Consider the following 15,684-nt stretch of genomic DNA (forward strand, 5'->3'; position numbering starts at 1 on the left):
ATATCTAAAATAAAAAATAGTAAAAAGATTGAGGAAATGAGACAAATTAACATGTATGGAAAAGGTTATGGAAGAAGTAGTAAAAATTAAAGGATTTTATTATTTCATAAAATATGTGTGAACAACAATCGGGATTCAAAGAAAAACATTCCACAAAGACTGCATTATAAGTAGTGATAAATGATTATTTGTTTGGCCAATAATACAAACAAAATCATTTGAGCAGTTTTCTTTGATTTCAAAAGAGCTTTCGAAACAATAGAAGTATAATGTTGAAGAAATTAGGTAATTATTTATAAAAGAGAAAGAAAAAGGTATAATAAATAATGTTTATTTCAGAGAGAAAATGATATCTTACAATGTACCACATGGGTACAAATTAAGACCATTGTTGTTTATAATATGTATTAATAATATAGAAAAATGTAAAATACTTGCAGACGACACTTTAATTTATTTCATTAGTGATAATGTTAAACAAATTGTAGATAACTTTTTATTTATAACGGATTAAGTATAATAAAAAGATGATAAAAAAATAATGTTCTTGAACTAAATGTTTAAAAATAGTTATAGATAACTGTAAGTGTATTATAGAAATAGTTGATAATATAAAATATTTAGGAGTATGTAATGGTTTTTGTGTAATCTGAATATTTTTTGTAGTATTTAAGTATTCAACTACATGATTTTCCAATTGGAAGAATTATATTGAAACTGTTAAATTAAGTAATAAAAGACAGTTAAATTAAGTGAAATTTCAAATAAAAGCTTTTATAAAACAGTGTTTCTTTCTCGTGCTTTGCAGGAAATAAAATTTGGGTCAGATTTTTACGTTACTATATTTGTTTCTAAATTGCTATTTTATATTAAATGTATACTAAATAAAGATTTATCAAATTGCTATATGGCAATTGCTTTTGATTTGTATTTCTAGTTAAAATTATTGTTTTCCCTAGTATAACAATATTTTTTTGTGCTTATTGGCTTTTCCGTGATTTTTAACCACTAGTACTGTTCCAAATGGTACAATTGTACTTATGTGTGTTTAGATTGTTGGTATTTGTTGCAACAAAAAGTATATTTCGACACAGCTTGTTTCATTTAATGTATTTTATTATATAAAAAAAATATTTTTACAATATAAGTCAAGTTGTTTACAAAGTTTTCTTGCCATATTTATCAAAACACATAGTAGCGATATACAATATCGAGTATAACGTATCAAAACGTTGACGATGGATGAAAAAGCGTTTATAAATTTAAATATAATACAAATAATCCAAAAAAGAGTAGCTTTTTAGAATCGATTATAATACATATGAAGAGTAGATAATTATTTTTAAGTACACTATATGGCGTTTATATAACGTTTTGTGCAAATTCTTAAATTAAAACATATCACAATACATCGTGAGCATACATTCATAAATAATACACATACATGATAGACGATGCCTTTAAAATAAAGACATTTCAATATAAAATAATAATATAATACATACAAGATGAGTATTGAAAATAAATAAGATAAGACGTTTTTTTCATTTCGTTAAAAATGGCAGTGATATACATACATATAAATAACTAAAAATGATAATAAATAGAAGGTATTGTTAAATGCAATTTTAAAATCGCACACATCACATGTCATGGTTTTGGAAGATGTAGAGTTATCAGTTTATGACCGTTTAATATTTGTATCCGCCGCTTGGTGGTGCTCCGTAGTTGCCCGATGGGCTTGAGGGTTGTCCTTGAGGTTGGTCTGGATACCTCGCTTGTCCTTCATAAGTTACCTAAAAAAATATTTATATATTTAGTCACAAAGTAAATTAAATCTGTACCAATTCATATCTATAAGGTGAATTTTTGAAAATAATTATAAAATAGTCAGAGATGGAATGGAGCGCTGTAATTTGGCAACACTCCGTTCAAGTCTGTAGACGAGTGACGTCGATTGATTTATGTTGTATGATAAACGTTTTACTTCAGCATTGAATCCGTTTTTCCAGTCGGCCGTGTATCTGACGATCTGTAAACGTCCATCGGGCAATTGTACTCTGTATTCTCCACGAGTGATGTCTCCGTCAGAAACGGCGTTGTGGCTGTAGTCGTTTCCGAATTCAGGCTCTTTTACGGCGTAGTTGAAATCGAATGGCATTCCTGGTTCATGGTGGTGGTGGTGATCATGCTATAAACATAATAATTAGGTTTAGATTATAACTATAATACGTTACGTTGAACTTTCAAAAGCTCTTATAAACCATGCATCAAATATGTTATTATAAAGAAAAATCATATGTAAGGATGTTTCATATTAATTTATTCACCTCATCATGTTGATGTTGCGTCGTTGGTGGCGGATTATAAGACGGTCTCGGTGTTGGCTGAGGTGGACGAGACGTTGGGTAAGGCACCTGTAACAAAATTTTCACTTGTATCACTATTGTTTTCATTAGTAGCATATTTACAGATATTCATCTCAGATGCTATGCTGTGATACATTTTTCACACACGTCTCTCTGTGTTTTTAATTTTTTCTTCACACTATTGTCTCGGTAATTTGACGTCGTTATGAATGATTGTTATTATGTGTTTATCGTTTAACTGTTGCTCCTTGAACGTTTTTCGTCTTTTTTAATAATAATAATAATAATTGTTCGTATGCAAATTGTGTTTATAGAAAATTACGAATTTGCAACAAAACACAATGCAGCGTTTACTTTATAAAGGTTACTGTGTTTATTCACATGTTAGTTTACAGAAGATTTAATCAATATTTTACATTATGGAGCTGTGAAGGTTTTCTCACTATTTTTTGCATAAATGTGACCTCATATAAATAAAATGTATTTGTATTATTATTATTATAATCATTTCAATTACATTACCCTTGTCACTTTTATTTAAGCGAGAATTATTACTTACCATAACTTTAACAATAATTTTGAATAATAACTCATAGCATATTTTACAATTCTCACAATGATTACATCTCCGTAAATAGTAAGATGAGACAATTATGCGTAAGATTAAGGATTTCGATATCTACAATAGTTTACAAAATCATGAGTTAAATGAAATTTAAAGCTTATTTACTTATGTATATTTTCAGATAAAGTAAAATTTGGTTAAAAATAATTGTTTGGCATTTAAAAGTAGTAATAAATTTAATATAAATTTAATCATCAAATATAGTCAAGTCGGACTACTTTTAAATGCACCACTATATTTGTGTATATACATATATATATATATATAGAAATTCTATTATTTATTGTTCTTAACAATATTTTTATATTTAATAGGTAATCAATATCATTGTTAATTAAATTTATCTACTTTTAATTTTATAATTGTATTGCATATCTAGTAGATCTTTATATAGTAGTTAGATTATCGAGGAGCTTCTAAAAGTAGCCCTGATTATTTTGTAGGCGTAATTAATTATATTTTAATAAAAACGTTCGACTTAATGAAATTATATATTATTTTAATTTTAAAACTTATTTATTATAATATATGTAAGTAAATTATAGTTCAGATTATTTTTTATATGAAATTTAGTATATTTACTTAAAAAAATACTATTAATTATTTTAACATAAAAAATAATTTGGACTACGTTTATTGTTTATGTTGAAGTGAATATGTATTACTAGTAAGTTATATTTTAACTGGTATAAATATAATTTCACTACCTCAACTATTTAAAATGCATCAATCATTTGATTTATATTTTCACCGTTCAGTATCAATTAAACTGTATTTGTTCACAAACGGATTATTTGGTTTAAACCTAATTTAAATAAATAAAAAATAGAGTTAGTTTTAGAACTTATTAATAGATGTTATGTATAATACATATTGAGATTTAATTTATTAAAAATGTCGAAGCCTATTATTTTAGATAATTTATTCATAGTTTAATAATCATAAAAACAATAAATAAAAATTATGTATCATCTTCCCAAATAATTATCTAACATTCCGACACATTTCCTTCTTCCATCTATCATTACCATCATCACACACAAAGGTCACATTCTTCGTCAGATTTATGACATAACTGTATCTATTGCAATTACTCGTGACAGGATTTTACCATCTCAATTCAATGAATCAGACGCATTTAAAAAATTATTACGCTTTCTAAATATTTTTTTTATATTTATAGTAATCAATAATATATATTATTGCGACGATGCCAGACACACAAAAGACGTTTAATTACGCGTTTGACCTTTTTTCTGTCCTGCAATGGCGAGCTTTTTCTCTTCGCTAGCATTTCACACCAAAATTGCTGCGGAACATTTGAGAAATTCTACAATTGCTCACGCATGGAGAAAAAAACGGAGTCAAGAATGCAAAGTATGTTAAGGTTCATTGCTCAGCCTTAATTGGGAGTCTGATTGCTTATCATGCATATGAATCCGATGATTAGTTATTTGCCATAAATGACCTTTCGCATCAAATTAGACACTCCAATCGGTCATGTATCTTTAAATTTAAGCCATGTAATACACCATGTGTTATGTTTGCATTTAATTTCACTAATCATGAACCAAACTAGCTAAAAGACGTGACATTGAAAGGTATGAAAGATCAAAAGCTAATTAACCTTTTGGAGCTATGTAAGAAGTATAATTTGGTACAGATTAGTATTCATTTATGAAAAATGTAAATATGAGAGGATATAGCATTTACTGTGTCTAGTATTGAGCAGATCTTTTGGAAAAAGCTATAAAGCTTAATTTTATGGCTTATTAGAAATATTGAACACATGAAAGTAAATAAATATCATTTTTGGTAAAAATTCCTTTAAGATCGCAGGTCTGCCTTAATAGAAAATGTTACAACATGATTGTAATTAATATTAAACAAGAAATAATTAGCCGAAGGCTATATTATGCATAAGTAAACAGTCGGTAATCATTTGATAAATTAAAAGATTATCTTCAAATCTTCAGCATTTAATAAAAATTTTGATGTGTTTATGTCGTCAGAAAAATAAATAGTATTGGACCAAAATTTTCTATTTGCTACACTCCAAGGCACATTCATTACTCTTTTGAGTATCGCGAATCATAAACAATAAATTTTCGACGATTCTACAAATAGTAAGATCATATAAGATCGTTGAAAAACACGAGATCGATCAATTCATTATTTAAGATTTTTTGGTCCACTTTATCAATAGCTATTTGAGTTTGTGTATTTTATAACTCACTTGAAATAAAGATAAAAATTAATTTATAGAATACGGTTTTTAAGAATCATTAAAGCAAAATTAATTTAATATAATAATTTAATATGCTAATTTTAATATTATGATGCCATTATTATAGCAAGCAATACTATTTTTTGCTTACATCTGAGAAAGTATACAATTACGAAATCAAATACCAATTTGACGGTTTCATTGCAAGAAGTTCAAGGGCGTTAATATTATATCTTATGTTTATGTACATGCACAGAAACTATTCGTATACAATATTCTGTAGATAAGTCAATTTTCTGCGTCCTCGTCTGGTTAATGTTTATTTAATTGAGATTCTTTACTGAAGACTTTCGTTTGCATCTTCAAGGTTTGATTATAAAAAATATTACTTTATTAGATAATTCTAATGCATACTAAAAATAATACTATCGATTAGTTTCGATTTTAAACATTTTTAATATTGAGAAACGTCGGTAACTGATCAAAAATGCGTGAAAAGCCTCAGGCATTGTAATAGGTTTGATATTGTTCGGATCCGACTGCAAAATGTTGTAACTATGTTACATAGTTAAGGGCCCTTAGGAATTTATGATACAAATATGAAACTTTACGATATATGTTTATTGTGAAAATGTTTCCTTTTTCTTAATTTAATATCCATATAAACGAATTAAATTATATTAATATAAAAAGAGTAATAAAATGTATTCTCGAATAAAAAATAAATAATAATAATAATAGCTGGAGCTAAAATTAAAGAAAAAATTGCATATGTATATTATATATAATATATTACAAATTAATCTTTATTAGTATAAAAGAAAGTATATAAAACATAAACGATTTTTATGTTATTGAATTTATTTACTTATAATATTAATTAAAAATAATACTATTTATTATTTATAATATTATTTAACAATAAATGAAAAAATAATAATCATGACGCATTGGGGTAATCGGATAGGCAATGAAAAAATATTCATAAATAAATCATGAGATTCACATAAAAAAAATAAACTAAAGTTTCAAATCTGATTAACTGTATAAACAATTTTCTAAAAAAAAATAATATTATAGATCTAAATTTTGTAATATGATTTGCTCTATATCTTTTTACTTTCCCTCTTTAAATAATATAATAAAAAATTAAATCAAAAATCTCAATTAACTGACAATAAATCTAGTATGTACTAGTAAAAAACATTATGTATATTATCTAACCGAAAATATATTTATTTTAATTTTTGTGTACTATTTTAAAAGCTTGGCATGTATACCTAAGAATGTGCGAATAATACCCACATACATACATAATTATTTGAAAATATTTTTTACTAATAATAAATTATAAAGCAATCCCAACATTTCTAAATATTTCATGTACTTTATAATATAAACAACAATTTATATTATATATTTTGAAATCTATAGCAAATATTTTAATTTATTAATCGAGTTGATTTTTACTTTAACTATTTATGATGTACAAGATAATCTTATATGTATATTATAGTAAGAAGTTTAATTTAATCATCGATTATAACATATTTTAACAACTTGCAATAAAGTTAAGTAAGACTTTACCTCCCGGCTCAAGCATACGGTTAGATTGACACAAAAAGGCTAACTTTTTTTTATTTTCACAACTAATTATTTTACCGACAATGTAAATTATACCTAATGATATATGGTACACATTTCTTACATCCGCATTTTCTAATCCCCATTTGTCGTGCGATGCGCCAGGTGTTTGATCACCTGTTATACAACCGTTTTTCCATCTAAGGTTCAAAGCAGAGTTCAAACGAATTTAGGTTTTGCAAAACCAAAGAAAAGAAATTAGCGTTGTTTAATCGTGGCTAAATAATAAATCATAATTTCGTGCGCAGACAGATTGTGCAATATAATTGATTGTAATAAGCGGCGGCCCATTATATAGCCTTTTATTTGACAATGAGAGAAATTATTGTGTCCCTATTTCGAAAGCGATCAGATATTTCATTTTTTTATGAGGTCGCAACTCAAGGTCTGCGCAATTAGGGTTTTCGATGCGATAATGAGAAAATCTGACGCGTCAATCGGCTCGCTTACCATGAAAAATCGTGATTTTGGATATCAGAATATCTATATTTAAAAATGTTATAATAATCGTGTGCAATCGATTTTTTTTTGCAATTGCGAACAAGAACAATGTTGTTGTTTTGAGATATTTTTTTCGGTGTGAACTAGAACGCCGTTCCGGCTAGCCACGTGTTAAGAAAATAATGTTATGAAATGATAACGCGCCGGTGAGAAGAAAAGGTCACGAGCATCCAAACTGTATGAGTGATTTGGTCAATTCTAAATTTGTAAATGAATAATTATTCATAATGAAGCTAATGATAGTGCAAAATAATATAATGTAACTGAAAGCTTTCCATTTATTAATACACCTTGGAAATATATACCAAATTTAATTAAAATAGTATTATTTTAAGCATAGAGACGTGTAAACTATATTTTATCAAAGAACAATAAAAAATAAAGAACAGCTTTTAATATTTCCGTTCTTGTCGATTCATTTAATTTTATAGATATATTACATAAGTAAGTATTTATATTATATACCCATGGCATGCTTGCTATTGTCACTGTGTTCCTAAACCAGAGAGCAGCCTTTAACCCTTTAAGCTCCAGCAAATTTTAGTGAGTCACATGTTATTTCTCTACACGGGTCTGTATCTCTTTCTTTAAATACATATTTGGTTTACTGAATAATGAAGCTAGTATAATAATCTTTATTAACCAATAAAAAATATTTTTTAAATAATTCGTAAAATTGGTTTAAAAACATAATTTGTTTAAAAAAATAATCATCAAATGACACACCGGTAAGTCGCTGGCATTTAAGTGGTTAAGGAATTTTTTTTTAAAAGTGTGTACAAATAATATATACATATTATTTGTAGACACATGTTTTTATAATCTTAACCATAAGGCAGTAAAGCTATTTGTTAAAGCAGGAAAAGCTCATGTACGGTGAGCTCCGGCGTCATAAAATTTCAACATTTTGTCTGAAATATTCAAATTCCAGTAAATTATTTTCTCTTTAAATCATCTTTTTTAATAAAATTTTGATAAAAAAAGTTTGAAAAACACTGGTTAGCGTGTGAAAAAATGACCATTTAACAAGATGTTTTGTATTATGCATGCATCACGCTGGGGCCACTACTTTGAGTGATAATTAAAAAAAACTTTGTTAAGCTTGTCAGTTGATATATCAATCACTGTTTTGTATTATTTAGTAATAGCTATGATCGTGTTTAGATGACAAATAGTGACGGGTAAAACATTATAGCATTATTTTTGGATTAGTGCAAAAAAATTGCAAAGGTCAAATTCGATTCAATTTTGCATGAGCGTTTTGAAAAGCACAAGGGTCACGATTTTTCGACTAACAACGGTCAATCTGTCGTGTTCGTTATTTATTGATGTTGAACATTTTTTGAGTCATATTTAGCTGTGACCTTTGACTAGGGCTGTCAAATTTAGACTTTGTTGTAATATATTAATTGACAACATTATGCACTTTATTTATAAAAAATATGTAGGTGACTTAATTAATTTCATTTACTTTCACGACGGCAATAATTATTGCAACACAAGAAAAGTAGCTTAAAATATATGTCAGTTTGTAACTGAGACTGGTTATTAATAATTGCGCATTTTTATAAATAAAAAATTGAGTCTGTTGTTGTAGATCGAACCCGTAGTCTGTGGGTTCAGTTCAGACATTGCGTATTACGCTATTCCAACTTTAGGACTTTCACGTAAATTATCTAGTAAAATTAAATACGTCCCTAATTTCTGACTGTATATTAATTACAAATATAGCCATCATAGCCTTCGTTGTTAGACATGCCAGGAGGGCGTGTCATTAGGTGATATTGGTGAAGGCTTCACCTCACCTGTCTTCATAAGACAAAACGAAGACCGGTGAAAAGGTTGTTGTACATCGATTGTACAACAACCTTCGGCGTGTTAATTTTTTTATGATACCCAACTAACTAGCCGAGCTTCCTAATGATGAGCTTCTTTCATTTCAACATGTGAGATTTGACAAGGTCGATTTAATAGTTGTTTTGCGGTATGAGAAACTCACCTTGGTGTCTATGTTCGTTCCTGGGAATGGTATCCTGGGTGGATCGTAGCTGTATCCTTTGTTTGGTGGAAGGTATCCAGGTGGTTGCTGGGCGACGACTGCTGATAGAGTGGCGCAGACAAACAAGCAGCAAAGAGCGATCTAGTATTATAAATTATAATAAATTAGAAACAAATGAAATAAAAATTCAAAGTACACGTTAAGCAGAGCATTTAAAAAGTTAAAAAGAATTTAAATAACTTAGGTATGTCACTAAAGAAGATTTTATATCTTATGAATTCTATAATATTATATAATACTTTAACAATGCAATATTTATGTATATATATGTGTTGTGTATATAGTTTCTATGGATAGTAAAAACATGTAAATGTATGTATGTATATAAATGGTTGTATAAACAATATATTATACTATATGAAAAAGATATAATATATTTGAATAAACAACATTGCGATATTTATGATAAAATAAAAACCCCAGTATAAACATATCTGATTTTTTTAAACATCTAGTAGACTTATTTTAACATGTTTTTTTAAACCTTGTGATTGATGTAAAATTTTCATAAGGTATATCAACTATTAACTGCAGTATTCTAAAGCAGAAAAATATATTATAAATGGTAAGAAGTTTTATAGTTAACATACTGTTGCAATGAAATTAACTTGACATTTAACTTTTAAAGTTTGTGCGTGTTTTTTTATTATTGAACAAGACTTAGATGCAAAAAAATGTTATTATGTTTAATGAATCTGCAAACGTGTTGAGTAAGATTTAAATTCATTAGAAAAATACGATAAGAATATGTAAAGTATGCCCTTTATAAAAATATAGTAAGCTGTAATACATATATCTAAAAAATATTATTTTTACATTTAAGCATTTATCTACCATTAAAAAAAGCTGTAGTTTCTGAATTTAGTATTATTTTTGTGTCAAAAATCGTTGAAAATAAACTAAATAATAAATATATCAATATGTTTTTTTTTTATATAATATTTCAACTATTGTCTGTTGTAACTAATAAGCAATTAGTGAATAAATATGTCTTTTAAAATATTTTTGCCTCAACTTTTTTGTATTATTTTTAAGATGAAATTAAATTGTATTTTCTATAAATATTGCATTACTTACTTGTACGTGAAAATAAATCATTTTGATTATTTATGATAGCCATATTGCCTTATTTTTATTGTTTCAAAAGAGTATTGGCTTAAATATTACTAGTATAGTTATGTATATAGTACTTTTTGAAACATTTGAAAGCATGTAAAAATAATTAATTTTATAAATATATATTTTTTTTACATCAAAATATAATATATTGTATTTTAAACTATTTAAAACAACCACAAAATCCTTTTATTTACTTTTAACTAGTAAGATAATTATGCAAATAATACAAAATTAGTTAGTATATATATTTTTTTTCGAACCATAAATGAATAAGGCTTTTAATATGACACATCATAAAATATATGTTAATATTATATCAATATTATTTTAATATAATACAATTTAATATTGTTTAAAGTGAATTTTATGGATGTTATTTGTATTTAATCAATAAAAATTAGGCTCATGAAGCTAATAATGGGATATAGATACATTGTTATCATTAATGTGTAATTTATTTTTAGCAATTAATACCTTAGAAAATGTTACTTAAGTACCCTCATGTCATCTTTCTTAGTGATAGTATTATTTATTTCCTTCTATTTATATATTTAAACACTTTATATGTAAGACAGCACTGAATCGAAAATGTTTTTTTATTAATAAATATAGCGTATATTTTAAACCGTAAATATAACACCATCGATCGAGGTCGCGATTAAAATCTCAAACGTGATTCGGAAGTTCATTACGCCTCTTTGCGCCACATTGGGCGGAGTTGTTATTTAAGCATGCATATTTTCGTCTATATTATTTTTCTTCGTTATTATCTTCATTACAATCGTTAGATTTTTGCAACGGCCGTTTCGTAACGATAATATAATAATAAATTTCAACAAACATGTGACCGGTCACGGCGGGGTTGTGCAACGGTAATTATTTTAATTACGGTTAGGTGCCACTTTTTTTAACCACTCTATGATGGGACAAGAAACTAAAAAGAATACAATGCAATGCATCATGAAACGAGCAATTATAAAATTGTGGAAAGTTATGTGTAAAAAATGGAATGGTGGAACTATCAAAGATAGTGCTAGATTAAATTTTGAATATCAATAAAAAATAAATTGTAAAAGAAAAGTACTATTATAAAAATAGCAATATATGTATAGAAAGTATGATATTAATTTCAATTGCAGTTATTTAAGAATATCATTTGTATAGATCTAAAATACAAAATGTGTAAAGTGATGTTTGCATAGTTCTTGGAAAAGTTGCAATCGTGCGTCTTTCATCGTTTGGTATTTATTTATTTACAATTATAATATAACATATCTTTGTGTGAACGTATTAAATTATACAATGTTGCATTTAATACGTAGTGTATGATTTATGAAGTATTTCATCGGTATGCCTGAATTGTATGCAGCTTGTTCAAAATTGTAGAACATACAGCATCCACGATTTTCTTGTTCGCCTCAGATTGCACTTGTAAACCGCAATCGAGGCGAATAAATTGCAAATAAAGCAGGCAGCTATGAACAGGTGTCGATGGGACACAAAATTGCGCATTCCTGTGGTTCTCAAATATTTATCTGTTTTTATTAAAAATATTTGAAATTTTTTGGTGACGCATCGTTACATATATCGATTCGTATAAAATTTTGGGAAATATAAATATATAATATGTAAGCAATTTTCACTTTTTGTGCACGAAATTTTATTACTTAGTGGTTCTCAATAATTAATCTGTAAGTATAAGAGAATTTAAGATATTTTGTGTCGCATCGTTGAATTTGATTTTTTGTGTTTAATTATATATTTATAAAAAAAATTGGGAGTATGAATATATAATGTGTATACAATTTTCACTTTTTGTTCATAAAATTGTACGTATTAGTGGTTTTCAGAAATTAATAAAATTTAAATTATGTTTCGACTATATAAGAAAATTTGAGATTTTTTGTGTCGCAACGTTGAACTTTTTTGAGCTTTAGAAATTAATGTAAATCGAATTGAGTGCAATTTAAAAATCTAATGTGTGAACAATTTTCACTTTTTGCTCATTCTAGTGGTTCTCAACAATTTATTGTATCGAAAACAATATCTGTTTATATAATATAAAATATCTTTTTGTGTGACAACGATGAACTTAACTTCTTTAACCTTAGAAAAATTCTATAAATCAAATTTAAATAAAATTTATTATTTATTTAATAATATAAAAATATAATTTATTCTCATTTTAATTCATATAGTGTATTAAATATATTTAAGCAATTTTAATAAAAAAAAAACATATTTTTTTATAAAAATTTAGAGTATTATTTTTATGTATTAAAAATATTAAAATTAAAATTAAAAAAAAGCGTTACTTAATCACACTCTAGGCTACTTTTAAGTGCGCCACGTTATACAAATTTTGAACTGTTGTGCAATTTTTTGCATTAAAGATACGCAAATAAAATTATAAAAAAGCAAATTGGCCAAATTTTTAATACACTTAACTTGGGTATAAATTTATTCTTAATGTATAAAAACATCTAACTATTTAAATTTATTAATTGCATATAATTTGTTAATATATTTTCAATATATAAAATACTTTATGTATTATTGAAGTTGTGTTTTATATAAATTTAACAATATTAATGAAAGATATTTGTCTTGTGAATCAAATTTCTATTATATTTAAAAAGCTTATAATTGATTTAAAAACTAATATACTAGTTCAAAAGCTTAAATTAAAAAAATACAAAAGCTATATTTTTTAAATAAATAATAAGGGCAATTTCCTTTTTAATTTATTTCAATTTTCCTTCTATTGAATGAAATCAACATTTTTAATTTAATTATATTGACTAAATATTGTAAATCATTACAAAGATATTCATATTGAAATAACAATATTTCTTTCAGTAGTATTTATAATATTCAAAAAGATCTATAAATTTATAATCGATCTATTCCAGATTAACGTTACATAGATTGTTTTTATAAATAATAAGTATTATTAAAATAATATAGAAAAATAACGTATTCAATTATATGGACTATATAATATATAAGTTATCTTTTGCCTAAATAATAAGGTACGATATATTTTTATTTTATTTTTTTCAAGATTTTTAAAAAATAGGAAAATTAAGATCACTATTAACTGTTGCTGCTACAATTATAGCTAATTTATATACCTTTCTAAGATGATATAGAAATAAATTGTATATGCATCTGTATACAAAAAAAATAAAATTGGTAACTAACTTTAATTTAAACTTAACTGAGCATCATAATAACGAATGCAACATAATATAAAATCGCTTTAACGACGCTGCCGTTACACAACGACGTTTTCAACATAGTCTGTAACGAAATTGCTCGTTTGATGAAGAATTGCTCTCAGTACCGAAAGCATCCGCAGTGCTGCTGTGATCTTTATGAACTCGCCTGAATTATTGCCTCGACACGTCTGGCGTGATAATTTGCCGATTTGTGTGTCATGTTTCAGTTTTATGCGATTTATGACATGACATAATGTCATAACATAATAATTCTATCAATCAATTCGACGGGCGAACAAAACGCGAGCTAGAAAATCGTTTCGAGCTAACCTTTACTTACAAATGCGATGGAAAAAAACACTTTTCTTTAATAAGCTTCTTAGGGTGCCATCGTAAGTCAGTGGATAGTAAGAGACTGCCTATGTAACTGTCACTGATACATAATAAACTGACTAGTTTAGGGTTTGAATGCATCGCGTTAATCTCAAATTATATATCATTGTGAATAACGTGACTTTTTAAAGACCTTATAAGAAAACTTAATTCAAGATTATTGGTCTATAGGAGATTTAAACTTCTGAATGAGATATAAACCCTTTTTTATTATTTTGAAATGATATATTAAAAATAAATCAATATGCTAAATCATTTAAAGACTGATATATGCAAAGGTTGTAGCAGCAAATATTAAGTAGTTTTTACATTATAAAAATGTCATTAATAAACTCATTCTTAAGTAACACAATACAAGCATTTAATTAAAATATATATTGAAACAATATTATATATTTAATCGAGCAGTTAAAATTAACTATTTCAGTTAAATATTTGAATCATATTTAATACGATATAAAAAAATATTTTTTTGAATCAGATATTGTTATTAATAATATTTATATTTTTCAATTAAAATATATATGAGAAGTCGTCACTTGAACTTCATAATGGAGTCTTCTTATTAATTCAAACGCATTAAATCAGGTTTTATAATCTTAAATATGATGCCTACAGTAGCACGTTGTGCTCATGAGTTATTAACTAATAAAATATCCACTGCCAGTCACTTGTCAGAACGACATCAATATCGCATTGTATAACTAATAATATTTTTGTGTTATTTGTAATTGAATTTGAAATTATATAAATATTACATAATATTAAATACTCATTTGTTTACTATTAATATTATATGGTTTTTGCTTTGTTGTGAAAAAATACAAATAAATAATTAAAAACTCACCCTCGACATCTTGATGTAATTTAAAGTTGATCAACAATAGGTTATCACTCTGCAAAGCAAATGTATGTTATTATATGTGCGTTTTCACTATTTATATCACTGTTTTCGTCAACTGTCCGGTCACTATATATATGTAAGTAAAATGCTATATTTTTTCACGTTGTTGTCTAAACTGTTATCTAAATGGAATGTTACGCTCTGTTTTTGGTTATGAATGATTGATATTTGGTTTTTAAACACCTTTTAGCACCGATGGCCGGGTAAGACTGATCATCCTAAATCGGAAAGAGTCCCTTTTATACGTTTGGCATGCAAGCAAGTAGCATTCACTTCCAAACGGCGCTGTACTGGCGCTTTTCATTGGCTCACTTGCACTTTTTGCGCACAAAGTTTGTCTACGCTAGACGAGCTATGTGTAGGTTCCCACACATACATGACAATGTCATTGTTGAATAAAATCATATTATATTTTTATATAATTTTTTATTAAAAAAACATACATTAAATTAGAAAAATTACAATAATTTTCTAAACTTTGGATTAAAAATATAAAATAAAAAATAATCAATAATTAATATAATAATGACGATTTTTCTTATTTTGTTAATATTTGTATTTAAAAAATAATTATTTGGAAACATATTTTATTCTGCTTAAATATTTTAAAAGTTAATCATTT

The 15,684-nt window shown here is 26.3% G+C and overlaps 1 protein-coding gene across 1 annotated transcript; it reads right to left on the reverse strand.

The window, feature by feature from the left end:
* Positions 1 to 1,091: 1,091 nt before the first annotated feature.
* LOC148235148 (uncharacterized) lies at positions 1,092 to 15,291 on the reverse strand. Its single transcript, XM_088186578.1, has 6 exons — positions 15,246 to 15,291; positions 15,006 to 15,054; positions 9,366 to 9,506; positions 2,331 to 2,417; positions 1,988 to 2,191; positions 1,092 to 1,796 (listed from the first exon to the last, which is right to left on the reverse strand). Exons 2-6 carry the CDS (start codon positions 15,012 to 15,014, stop codon positions 1,692 to 1,694), a joined length of 546 nt encoding a protein of 181 aa, XP_088042704.1. The 5' UTR covers positions 15,015 to 15,054; positions 15,246 to 15,291; the 3' UTR covers positions 1,092 to 1,691.
* Between the last annotated feature and the right edge of the window lie 393 nt (positions 15,292 to 15,684).

The sequence above is a fragment of the Plectrocnemia conspersa genome, unplaced genomic scaffold, assembly GCF_051122295.1.
Source record: "Plectrocnemia conspersa isolate PC_06_02 unplaced genomic scaffold, ASM5112229v1 ptg000005l, whole genome shotgun sequence".
Classification (NCBI taxonomy): Eukaryota; Metazoa; Arthropoda; class Insecta; order Trichoptera; family Polycentropodidae; genus Plectrocnemia; species Plectrocnemia conspersa.

Bases quoted from the DNA above. Each gene is read 5' to 3' on its own strand.
- LOC148235148 (XM_088186578.1), bottom strand. The intron at 2,418-9,365 runs GTGAGTTTCTCA...ATTTTGTTACAG, and splicing joins GAACGAACATAGACACCAAG to GTGCCTTACCCAACGTCTCG. The intron at 2,192-2,330 runs GTGAATAAATTA...TTATGTTTATAG, and splicing joins CGCAACATCAACATGATGAG to CATGATCACCACCACCACCA.